Genomic DNA, 12,060 nt, shown 5'->3' with positions numbered 1-12,060 from the left:
GGCACAGGATCAGAGAGTCTCAGCGCAGCGGTTCTCCAATCCCCCGGTGCTGTGCGTGCTCTGCGCAAGGCATGGGGAGAGAAAAGCAGCCAGGAGCGCTTTCTCGCCGGTTTTCCCTCCCCGATGCCTTGCGCAGAGCAGGCACAGGACGAGGGATCAGAGAGCAGGCACAGATGGGGGATCGGCAGGGCAGGGGAGACAAGCAGCAAGAAAGGATCCCTTTCTTGCCGCTTGTCCCTCTGCAGCTGCCCGCTTCACCCGAGTATAAGTCGAGGGCGGCTTTTTCAGCCCAAAAAATGGGCTGAAAAAAGTCGGCTTATACTCAGGTATATACGGTAATACTCTTACAAGTGTTTGTGCCAAGGCCTTTTAAAATAGAAATCCAACCTAAACTCAAACCAATTGAGCTTACTGCTCCTGCTCCCTTCAGATATATCTAATTTAATACATTTTAAAAACTAAACAAACAAACCTGTCTGGATGGCTGAACAAGCCTCTGCAAGAGGCATCTTCCTCTTGTCCACTTAATATTCCAGTAGCTATTGGAACCCTGCAAGAAAAGAATTGGTCAGTCTTTATTTATGGGCGCCCTAGATATGAAACAGCCAATGAGCATTGAGGCTGAAGTTTCTTGTTTTGACGAAATAAACTAATTGCTTATTAAAGTTAGAAAATTTAAATGGTTACTTCTGTGGCATCCAAATCAGTAAGTTTGTCACAAGTTTATCATGTGCTGCAAGGAACAAATATCCATAGCTATTCACTACCATCACTTTTTGCACAAGCAGAACACTAAGCAGTATAGTTGTACTGTGTGTGACTAATGAAGTACCAATTCACTAGTAACATGCTTCTGACCCTCTCCAATGGAAGTTTGATCTCCTATTTACTTTTGCATAGCCAAAATCAATTTGTACCATAGCCGCAATTTAATGGCACAACAACACATAGCCATTCTTAAACTACTGAATATGAAAGCAAAGAAAAATATGTAATTTACTTTGATGTGGGAGAAACTGTTTACTTCGTAGCTCAGGTTCAGGATACAAAGAGTTGTCCCTGTTCCATTCAATCACTTCTTGCAAGATAGTGTGGCCAACACTTTTTCAGGATAGAATAGCCACCATCGTCTCTTCTAACCTGTCAAAAACAAGGCAGTGTCACTTAACACAAGTTCATTCAAATTCTCATTGTATTCAATTATACATGTCTCTAACAGTATATTCCAAGCCTAGGTGATGCTGTTCACCTAGCCCTTGGGAGATTCCCCAAGTTATTAAGTTCAGATTTTTCTCCCACTTTTAGATTCTTGTCCAAAAGAATTGGAAAAGTTGTCCAAAAGAATTGGAAAATAGAAGCCTCCCACACCCAAACAATGTTGCAATCGGAAGTCTTCCCAATTAACAGTCCAAGGTCAGCACAAGGCACAATTACAAGATATTGGACAAATCGGCAAATGCAGCTAGATGAACCCAAGTACTGGTTGGCCAACTACCTTCCCTCTAAGTTTTTGAAAGCAAATCTCAAGTCGCAACAGCCAGATAGTCCCTCCCACCCCAGATAAAAAAAGGAGCAGATTCAGTCAAAGTTCTCGTGGGGTCTGAGGAGACCCCAAACTTGCCCAGTATGTTTGTCAAAGAAATAAGAATCAGTGGTTTGCTGTGGCCACAAGAATGGAGCTCTGTGGGAGGGAAGATGCAGACATGAGCAAAAAAGTTACCTCGAAATACAGGACTATTTCCACAAATGAACTAGCCAAGAGCAGCTTTCGTCTCACATGGATCGCACTGAAGGAGGCACAACACACTTCGGGGTCTCCAAGGACACTGGCTTCCACACGCTAGCAGAGAATTCTCACAGTGTAAGAACAGGACAGAGCTAACTACAGGTAGGCCCATCTAGGCCCAATATCAGTTCAGCCTTAACCCTGAACAAAGCCTCAAGGCCCCCCAGTTTCAAAAACGTCCTTCTCCACCAGCTCATCTGACAGCTGAAATTTTCCAATTGTAGTAGGACACATTATCCTACTTTAGCATTTGTATAAGGAGGCAGGTCCTTCCCAAGTCTTCCTCTCTATCAACAGCAATACTGTGTACTACTATTGTAGCAAGGAGAACCAACCCATTCTAGGTTTTCACACTGAACTGGTTTAAGCATAGGGCACAGGATTTTTCATCACACATGTTTTGGCTTGGTACCCCGTATTTTGGTCCCTCTGTAGTAGTGACTTCCAAACCAAAAATGATTTGCCTTCACTAATAAAGGCTCAGCTAAATAATTCAGTTTGAAGACTAAGAAAGAAAGCCCAAGATTTGCAGGTAATACTGTACTGAACTCCACTGGGGTCCTTGTTTGAAACACAAGACCACAGGTATTTCACCGCCACCAGCCACTACCCACTCATTCCCCAGGATAGCACTGGCAAAGCTATAAACATTCTAGGGAACCATGTGTTGGTTGATGCAATTAGGGCAATATCTATCATTTAGATACAAAATTATTCAGATACAACATGACTAACAAGATGCTACAGTTATAGCTTAAAGTCATGCTAAAATAATCCTATAGCCAGTTTAAGGAGCAGGCAGATGTTTCCACTTCCCCATGTTGAAGATTTCCTGTTTCCACCATTTCACACCAACCACTTAAGTATTAGTGTATATCAAATTTATTACTTGGGTACCAACCCCGGGATTTACCTAGGTGAGGCCCAACATGCTTTTGCTTCCTCGTCACTAAGCTATCAAAGTTGTGCGGTGCAATGTGATGTCAAACGTCAAGAGCAGAGAATTGTTTCAGATGGGATTTTAATGGGCTTCGTAAAGCCAAAAACTCAGTACAGGAACTTCCTTATCCACTTCAAATACAATGTCAATTGAATTATGCACGTTTCTTCCAGTAAAAAAAGGACAATATAAACAAACATTTTCAAGAACCTCTCAAAAGCGTTCAGTTTTGATTTCTGGATTTACTTTTTACAGTAAAATAGCTTTTTACTAAACCAGCATGAATCATTTAATTCTTTTACTAATACCAAGGTGGTTTGCATTTGTTGCCCTCCCTTACTATGCTAAGAGTTGAACTCAAGTGCATTGCACTAATTCAAAAAAAAAAAAAGAGGTTTGCTCAGCTTCCAGCTGTTTAAAGTTGTAGGGCCCCATGTGTCACGTTAAAAGAAACCTTGGATAAAGCGAGACAAATAAAACCGATTTCAAAAATGCTTAAAAACCACTCTTGAAAAAACCAACTCTTGAGCAAAGTCTAAACAGGCCATCTTGTAGAGGAAGCTTTCAGGCTGCATGTGACAAAAGCTATTTGGGGGAAGATACAAGTAGGTAACTAAACAAGATTCAGCGAAGCTCCAAAAATCTTTATAAATACGGCCATTGGAAGGACGATCTTGATTCAGGAAGGATTTTTACTCGGTGTGAGCTGAGGACAAGAAGCAGGTACAATCATAAAGGCACAAGCATATGGACATGTTGCAGCAATTCACCACTCCTAGACTTTTTTAGATTAGTGATGCTAGGAATCTCAGGCCCTCCCCCAGTTAGCACTCTGACAACTTTGCAATTTGAATTTAAGAGTTCTTTATGGTCCAACATGCACTTAAAACTTATTTACCAGTAATGTGAACTGAGGGCTGCAATGTTTTAGATTTGAGCAAATGGCAGATAAACAAAAAAGAAAAGAAAAATCTTTGATACTGACAACTCAGTAAGGAGCTGTAGTTACTGCTGTTATTCAGTGTAAAGTCGGAACACTGATAGTTCACAAGCGTTTTGGCAAGACAGCATTTTCACTCCCTTCCCAAAATCCACTTACCTCAGTTGTCATAGTTGTCTCTGTAAGAGCCTCCTGAAGAGTAGCGATCGTTATAACCTCCCTGACTTCTGAAAACAAAGCATTTGTGTTTTATATCTGCTCACCTAAAACTGAACATTATAGGAGAGCACATCACCACAATTACCTGCCGTAGTCCCGGGAACCGCTGTAGCCTCCACTTCTGTTGTCGTATCGCCCACCATAGCTTCTGTCTCCACCACCTCCAAGGAGGGAAAAAAAGCCATTTCAGTGACAGCTAAGCCACCAGCAATCCCACCCACTTCATTACCCCAATGCATGCAAGCGTTTGTTTTAATCTCCTTATACTCACCTCTGGAATACCCACGGCCTCGCCCCCTGCCTCCAAAGTAGCCACCTCTAGATCCACGGGAAGACTTCCCTGCATGATCAACTCTTATCTGGCGCCCATCTACAGACTGATAATGAACAAGTACTTTAATTATGACCATTACTTAACTAATTAGTTGATCAATCAAAGCAACTATTTACATGAATTTTCATATGCACATAACCAAGTGTTAATGAAACATGGCTTTTCACCAATTACTATTGCTCTTATTAAGATACTGTAGAGTTCAGTGGATTTACTTCTAAATTGTGTTCTGAAGTTCCCTACCTGTGTAGGTTTGGGTATCTGCCCCTTGCATTAAAGTGGTATCTCGGGTTAAGAACTTAATCCGTTCTGGAGGTCCGTTCTTAACCTGGAACTATTCTTAACCTGAGGTACCACTTTAGCTAATGGGGCCTCCCATTGCGCCGCCGCCACGCGATTTCTGTTCTCATCCTGAAGCAAAGTTCTTAACCCGAGGTACTATTTCTGGGTTAGCGGAGTCTGTAACCTGAAGCGTCTGTAATCCGAGGTACCACTGTACACAAGATCTACAAGCAAAAGCAACTATTCTGGAACTTGCACTTTGCACAGCAAATTGAACCACTTAAAAATTATTTCCCAAAGATAGCATTCTGAAAAACCTCTGGTAGCCTTAAGAAATGGAATCACAGAAAGCAGTCCCGCTGCTGAGACTCCTGTTGGGTGCAAACCCTGTAAAGGTGGGTGGTAAATAATCAGAGAGTAGCTTGTCTGAGTGGCTGGGGAAGCTCAGCCAGATGGGCGGAGTATAAATAATAAGTTGTTTGAAAGTAAAAAGGGTAGTGGAAATGTGAACTAGCAATGCCACTCAATAAGCTTTCAATACATCTGAAAGAATTCAGGAACCAGCTCCCCAAGAAGAGGCAGATCCCAGGCAGTATGGCCAATTGTCAAATGTTGATACTGTAGAAGCAGCATCTGGAGGGTCACAGGTTCCTTGTCTGTGCCTATTACCAATATAGCAGTCTCACCAGTTTATGACATAAAAAGCTGCTCACTTTGACACTAAATCAGAAGCATAATCACCACATGTGCATTTAGGTAACATGTGCATACACTGCAACAGCTCCCCACTATTAGGTTGACACGTGCAAGCAAGAAAAGGCCATTTTCTAAAATAGTTTGATTAATTAAAGGCATTTCATAAAAACTAAAATCAAAGCAGTATGTTTCCTGGGAAACTTTTTTGTTCGTCTCATGTGTATCTGAAGAAGTGTGCATGCACATGAAAGCTCATACCAAAAACAAACTTAGTTGGTCTGTAAGGTACTACTGGAAGGATTTTTTATTATTATGTTTTTTCATGTAATTAAAGCAGCCAGGACGCAGTAGAACAGACAACAGATCACACCACAACGAAGTACTCACCTCTCCATTCATGGCTCTCATGGCATCTGATGCATGTTCAGGATTGGCAAAAGTGATAAAGCCAAAGCCTCTTGACCTCTGGGTCTCTTTATCCTTTATCACAACAACTAAAAACAGAAAATAAAAGAGGCTGAAGTTATCCAATTTTATGTTGATCCCAGGGGAAAACTCCATCCCTAACATCACACTTGCTTACCTTCAGAAATGGGTCCAAAAGAGCTGAAATGCTGCTCCAGGCCTTGCTCATCGGTGTCAAAATTGAGCCCCCCAACAAATAGCTTTCCTTCTTCAGAAGACATAATGGTGGTAGGGAGGAGTCTAAAAGAGAGGAATGCGCGCAACTGTGGATCAGAGGTCCAAAACTGGAACAATTCCATTACGATAATTTGTGGAACCACCAAAGCTTATTGTAGAGCAAGTTAGCAAAATCCAGGGGCAAACAACCTGTCCCTATCTGTGAGGAATAATTTAAACTCCCAACCCTCCAGAAACACTGTATCAGTCCCAATATTTTCAGTACTCTTGCTATGTTCACTCAGTCATCAAGTGTGGCTTAATTCCCCCCCTTAGAAGTCACCCTGCATGTGGTGCCACAACACTAAGAAAACCTGTTGCAGGTTTTATAACTCATGCTGTCCCCATCTCATCCACCCACCCCAATCCTCGCCTAGTTAAACTCCATGTGGTTGCGCATTACTTCCAATCGGAAAAGGAAAGCTTCTCAGGGCCGTGCAAATACGTCCCCGCCCTTCGCGTCACAGAAGCAGTTGCTAAATCTGACCCACTTCAAGCACCTACAAGCTTCGAGTTCAGGGTTGCTGTTGGGACTTTTTTTTTTAAAAAAAAAAAGACGAAAAAGAGGAGCAAGCCTTAAGCCACGCCTCCGCCTCAGTTTCTATTTCAACTGCCCGTTCCCGAAGGGAAACTCAGCGGAAGGCGATAAGTGGGGGTGGCGCGAGGGAGAAGGAAACGGAGCTTCTCCCTCCCCGCCTCGAGGCCGCCCTCCATTTCCCCGCCTCGAGCGCCATCTTGTTCACCCCCAGCTTAAAGAGGGGCAATCCGGACGAACAAAGATGGCGGCAGGCGACGAAGGCCGCTGCATGGCCTCGCGAGTTAGCCCCCCGCGCCCGCCGGGACCCCCTCCGCCATTTCCTTGCTCTGCTTCTTCTCATGTCCGCCCCGCCCCCCCCCCCTCGTTCCAAAACCAACGCGCGCGCCACGCCAGACCGCAGTTTTCCCCTCTCCCGCGGCGCGAGGGGAACCGGGCTCCTGCGTCGCATGCGCACATCATCAGCATTCGGAACGCTGCTCCAAACGCGCGTGCGCTTTGGTGCCGCGGCCCCCACTGCCACCCCCTCACGTCGTCGCTACCGAGGAACGACCACGGTTACCTCGTTACTGCCGTACTTGTTTGAACGGAAGCGTCGGAAAACCCCACCCCCGCACCGTACATTTCACCAACAACAAAGGAAGCCCGCAAGACCGCCACTCCGCCTTACCGAAGAGAAGCTTCCTGATCTCAAGCAGCTGAAAATGCGGCCGAGCCACCGCCCGCGCTTCGCTTATATACCGTCCCGCCCACCGCGACCAATCACGTGACGGACGCCGCGTCTTCCTAGGGGTAAGTGCGCAAACTACGCATGCGCTTAATACGCACGAGCGTTGCGTCTGTGGCGCGGGAGAGGTCGTCGCTGCGACATCCGGGGATTCGTTCAACTTTTTCCCTCCAAAAAGAGATGTGGTACAGCATCCGGGGCCTTTGTTCACTCGCGCGAGGCTCCCGCCTCCTCCTCCATTCTACATAATAGAGACCTGCACTTCCGGTTCTGACTGGATTGTAGGGCGGGGGAGCTATGGGTTAATTGAGGCGGGCGCCTGTTTTCACGGCTGCGCTTTGCGAAATGGTCATTCTTGTTTCCTCCATTTCTGAAGGAAGACTTTTTTACGGGCATGGAGGAAGAAGGGCAAGAAGGAAGACGAAGAGCGCCGACCGTTAGGGGCGGGACGTTTGACTCGCGCGGTTTTTTTTTTAAGCAAGGCGGGATTTGTGACGCCTTGAAAGAAAAACAGAGAAAATAATGTGGGACCCTAAAGAGGTTTCTTATGGCCGAGGCCTCCGTGGACAATATTATCGGGAAATTTTTAATGTTTGACGTTTTACGATGTTTTTATGTTCTGGAAGCCGCCCAGAGTGGCTGGGGAAACCCAGCCAGATGAGCGGGAAATAAATCATTAATAAAATCATTATTATTATTATACCCAAGTTTGCGGGTGCTGCCAAGCAGAGCTGAGGGGACGCGAAGGGCGAGGCCTCGGTGCGCGCAGGCGGTTCCACCTTCGCAACCCCTTTGCTCCTGCTCCGAGGAGGCTTGAGACGCTTCCCCCGCAGGCTTCTGAATACCTCCGTTTGCTAGGCCAGCAGCGCCCTTCTCCTGCATATGTGGACGTAGGCCAAACGGTCCGGTCTGTACTCAAAATGAAAAGCCACGGATAAAGACCGCGATACCAGAAATTGCAATATTCGGTAGCACCGAAACATCCGCCGTCAACAGCTTGCTCTCTATTCCGTGGACATATTAGCTGTTCATTATAAAGATAATTTCTTAACTATTGCTTTCGGGAGCAAATTCCTACATATTTCTAGGTTTTGCCCACGACCTTAAATTAAATGGACCACCTACAAATGGGACCCAGATAGCTCATTACTACTGAGATTCATTACCTCGTGCATCTTAACCTCAAGAAAGTATTACCAACCTTTTCATTCCTAACGCAGGAAACCTGATACTATGAGATTTATGACATTGCCTTTTAAAAGAGGCTGTTGCCATGGTAGTCTTGCAGGCTTCCTGCCACTGCTCCATTGTCAGTTTGCTTGGAGGACTTCACATTAGACTGCAATTTGCTCCCTTGTGCTCAGACTGCAGTCCAAACCTTAATGTCTGTTTACCCCGAAACAAGTTCCACTGAATTCAGTGTTGCTGTTCCTGAAAAAACTTGCACAAGGAAGAAATACCACTGTACATAGGACTTGCTCCTGAGTAAATTTGCATGGGAAGACTGTTGCAACAGGCACACTAGCTTTCTGGAATTTGTAATAAAATAACTGCCCTGCAACATGTCACAAAAAGAAAATAAGGATGCTTTTGTGTGCTGCAAATGTACCGTATTCTGCTTGAGCCTCTTGGCCCACACTGTTACACATTACTAGAGGGTCTTCTCAAGCTGTAGCATGTTTTATTTATGTGGCAGTAGCCTGTCTTTCCTCGATTTGAAAAATGTTTCCCTTTTAGAAAAAACAATTGCCTTATTATAGCATCTGATTATCAACAGTGGAAAATAAATCTCAATCAACTAAAGTATATGAAGTGGCAGTTTGTACAGTACGCTCATGGATTCACTTGGTTTCCAGAGAGCTCTGGGGAGTTTTCTAGTTGGCATGGCTGTCTCATATTTTGAAGTCCTAGTAAAGCTGTGGAATACAGAGATGGTCTGGCAATTGGCAGGATTTTTACAACACTACGAACAAGACCAGTAGTGAATCCAATGGCAAAGAAGGCAGTTTTTGCACATGCAGAGAAGTGAGGGGCAGATGGGGCTTATCAACTTGGGAAGGTAGTTCATCTGAGGGAAAGAAAACTGATTCTAACCCTCCACTGCTTTGCAGCCTATCTTCAGGGAAAGAAGGCTAAAGAATAAACCCTACACAAATCTGGAGTGGAGACTCTTAAGACATTTGGAAGGTGCCTTGTATGCCTCCTTTCCGCAACTGGTGCAGCCACACTGGTACCAAACATATTTCTCTGCTTTCCTTTGGACTACATCAGTGAGGTCAAGAGGTGGTTCTTGTCGTCTGGGTAGGCAAGGACCTCCATACACACTGCCCAGGCTTGTGCCCTGGGGAGGTCACTTTGGTGCTGCTGCAAATGCAACAGTTTGACTTCTACCCCACAGGCGCACTCCATTGTCTCTCGAGACAAATGCCAACAACATGGTAAATTTAAGATTGGATTATTACAATGGGCTTTATGTGAGGATGCCTTTGAATATAGTGCAGAAGCTTCAATTAGTGCAGAACATGGCTGCCTAACTTCTCATAGGTTTGAAGCAAGCATACCAGTACTGTTCCAATTACACTGGCTGCATATATATTTGCTTGCAAACCCAATGCAAAGTGCTGTTTTTTTACTTTTAAATCTCTTTATGGCTTTTTATGCCTCTCACAGTATAAACCTAGACTGTTATACCTGAGGCCCATCTTCTGGTCTCCTCTGAGGGAAACTTGAAGTGTGATGACAAAGGAGAGGGCCTTTTCAGCTTTGGCTTCCCAACAGTGGAATGCTTTCTCCAGAGGTCTGCCTGGCACTCACTGACATATTTTCAGCACCAGGTAAAAATGTACCTACCTACCCCCCCTCCCGACTTTTGATGGTCAGTGTTATGTTTTATTATTATTGTGATGCAAAAGTTTTCTCTTGCAGCTGTTTCAAATTACTGTAAAAATTTTAAAAGTTTTATAATAATAAAAATAAATGACTTATTTATCTTTTATGGAATAACATGCTCTTGTTTATGCTTTTAAATATGTCTCTTGGAGGCCTTCTTAGATAACAAGTGACTAATAAGTCAAAATAGTAGTAAATAATAATAATAATAATAATAATAATAATAATAATAATAAATAAATAAATAAATAAATAATTTCATGTGTTCCATGTGCAGTTGTTTATATGCATATGCATTTGAGACCAGGTGAGCACATTCCAGCAGTCACTTTGTAAAAGTTACTGGTAGTCCTTATTGTTCTTGTATCATTCTCTTGAATGGTACCATCCTTGTTATGTCTTTGGGGAACGCCTTTGCAAGATTGTATTAATTTGCACACACATGCACTAGAATTCTTCACAGTTCAGCTCCTCTAGATTAATTAAAGCTCCTAATAGGTGGGTAGATGCATCTGGACATGCATCTATTTAAGGCACAAGCATGCAAATTATACAGACATAAAATCCCTTGGTGCCACTTTCCTTCAATCTTTTCCCTCCCCAAACAATGCTGATAACATAGATGTCACTGTGGGGAAAAACATCTGTTTGAGTTGCAACTGTTCTGTAACAAAAACCAGAAGATCCATTTTAGCATTTTATTAAACATTAAAGTGTTTTGTTAAAAAAAAAATGTAAACTGTTAAGTTTACTAATATATCCTGCTTCACTCTTTTAGAAGCCAGTGCTAGACTAGACAGGCTATTTCAGAGCAAATGAATGAAATCTGGAGTAGTAGGCCAAAAAGAGCTTTCAGCGGTACTTAATGTGTGGTGGCGGAGGAGGGACAAAATTCTGAGGCAATGATTTGTGGTGTGCCACTTGAGGCACGTCACACATACACAAGAGCACCCCAATTTTCATCTCTGAAATGTGGGAGGGTGTGAAGTTGCATTGAAATACATCTACCACCATCCATCTCAGATCCTTCAAGGTCTAAAAGATAAATACATAAACACTTTGCAAGGGTGTAATCAGCGTGGATTTGATTTAAATCGTGATTTAAATCACTAGTCAGTAAGACTTGATGTAAATCTTTTTTTTTTACAGAAAGACTCGTTCTTGCTGTTATAATCTTAATATTTACAACCAGATGAAGGTTTCATTTTTGGAATAATAAATTTTCAGAATAGTTTTTATGAAATTATTGTGAAGTTTAATAAGTTAATTTTATATTTGGACAACTTTTCTGCTGTACTTTATTGGAAGGAGAAAAACAACTTTTCTGCTGTACTTTATTGGAAGGAGAAAAACAATCATTTCCTTAACAATTTAAACAATTTATTTAACTAAAACAGTAACATTATAGCATATGTATCCATGTTTGTTACTGATGTGGTTAAACGATTAAAAAAAAAACTTTGTGTTTTAGCACACATGAAAAACTGAAAACAAATCCTTATTTCCTGATGAATAGCCTTTGGACTATAACGTAACTTAAATAGAAAACTATCTTTAGAAAGATTTCCCCTCCAAAATCATTTTATTTTAAAAATCTGATTTTAAAAAAGCTGATTTAAATAAAAAAGTCTGGTTTTTATTTTTATTTTTAAAAATCATTGATTTTTATTCACCCTAGGTGTAATGAAAGAGAGGCGGAAGCAGAAAAATAGCAGGCCTTTTAACTTAAACTGTTTTAAAAGGCATAGCAGGTATATGAAAATATACAGGCATTTTGTGTGATAGCTGAGGTGGACTATCTAAGCTTCATCTGGCAGCTGCTGTGTAAGATCTTCTGGTGTGTGATCTGAAATTTTCAGATGGGATTAATTGTGGCAGTGGTGTATTATTACAATTTTATGTATCTTTTTAAAATGTTTCTTTTCTGGTTTGAATAGCATCCCTGAAATTACACAATAACAGACAATGGTGCAAATATTTGATGAATTTGTGAGGAATCTCTTGGTGTATAGTGGGCTATATCTGTCCTCC

At 42.6% G+C, this 12,060-nt stretch overlaps 1 protein-coding gene across 2 annotated transcripts; it reads right to left on the bottom strand.

The window, feature by feature from the left end:
• Nucleotides 1-2,790: 2,790 nt before the first annotated feature.
• Nucleotides 2,791-5,929, bottom strand: LOC117060466 (RNA-binding protein 3-like). 2 transcript variants are annotated; one of them, XM_033172697.1, is made up of 6 exons: nucleotides 5,781-5,929; nucleotides 5,585-5,691; nucleotides 4,157-4,262; nucleotides 3,971-4,046; nucleotides 3,826-3,893; nucleotides 2,791-3,432 (listed from the first exon to the last, which is right to left on the bottom strand). In XM_033172697.1, exons 1-5 carry the CDS (start codon nucleotides 5,881-5,883, stop codon nucleotides 3,827-3,829), a joined length of 459 nt encoding a protein of 152 aa, XP_033028588.1. In that variant the 5' UTR covers nucleotides 5,884-5,929; the 3' UTR covers nucleotides 2,791-3,432; nucleotide 3,826. The 2 variants fall into 2 exon arrangements, with proteins under 2 accessions (XP_033028588.1, XP_033028589.1); XM_033172698.1 differs by having other exon boundaries at nucleotides 3,826-3,890.
• Nucleotides 5,930-12,060: the final 6,131 nt, after the last annotated feature.

The sequence above is a fragment of the Lacerta agilis genome, chromosome 16 (genome assembly GCF_009819535.1).
Source record: "Lacerta agilis isolate rLacAgi1 chromosome 16, rLacAgi1.pri, whole genome shotgun sequence".
In the NCBI taxonomy this organism is placed as follows: Eukaryota; Metazoa; Chordata; class Lepidosauria; order Squamata; family Lacertidae; genus Lacerta; species Lacerta agilis.
This window is presented reverse-complemented; position numbering and strand designations above follow the sequence as displayed.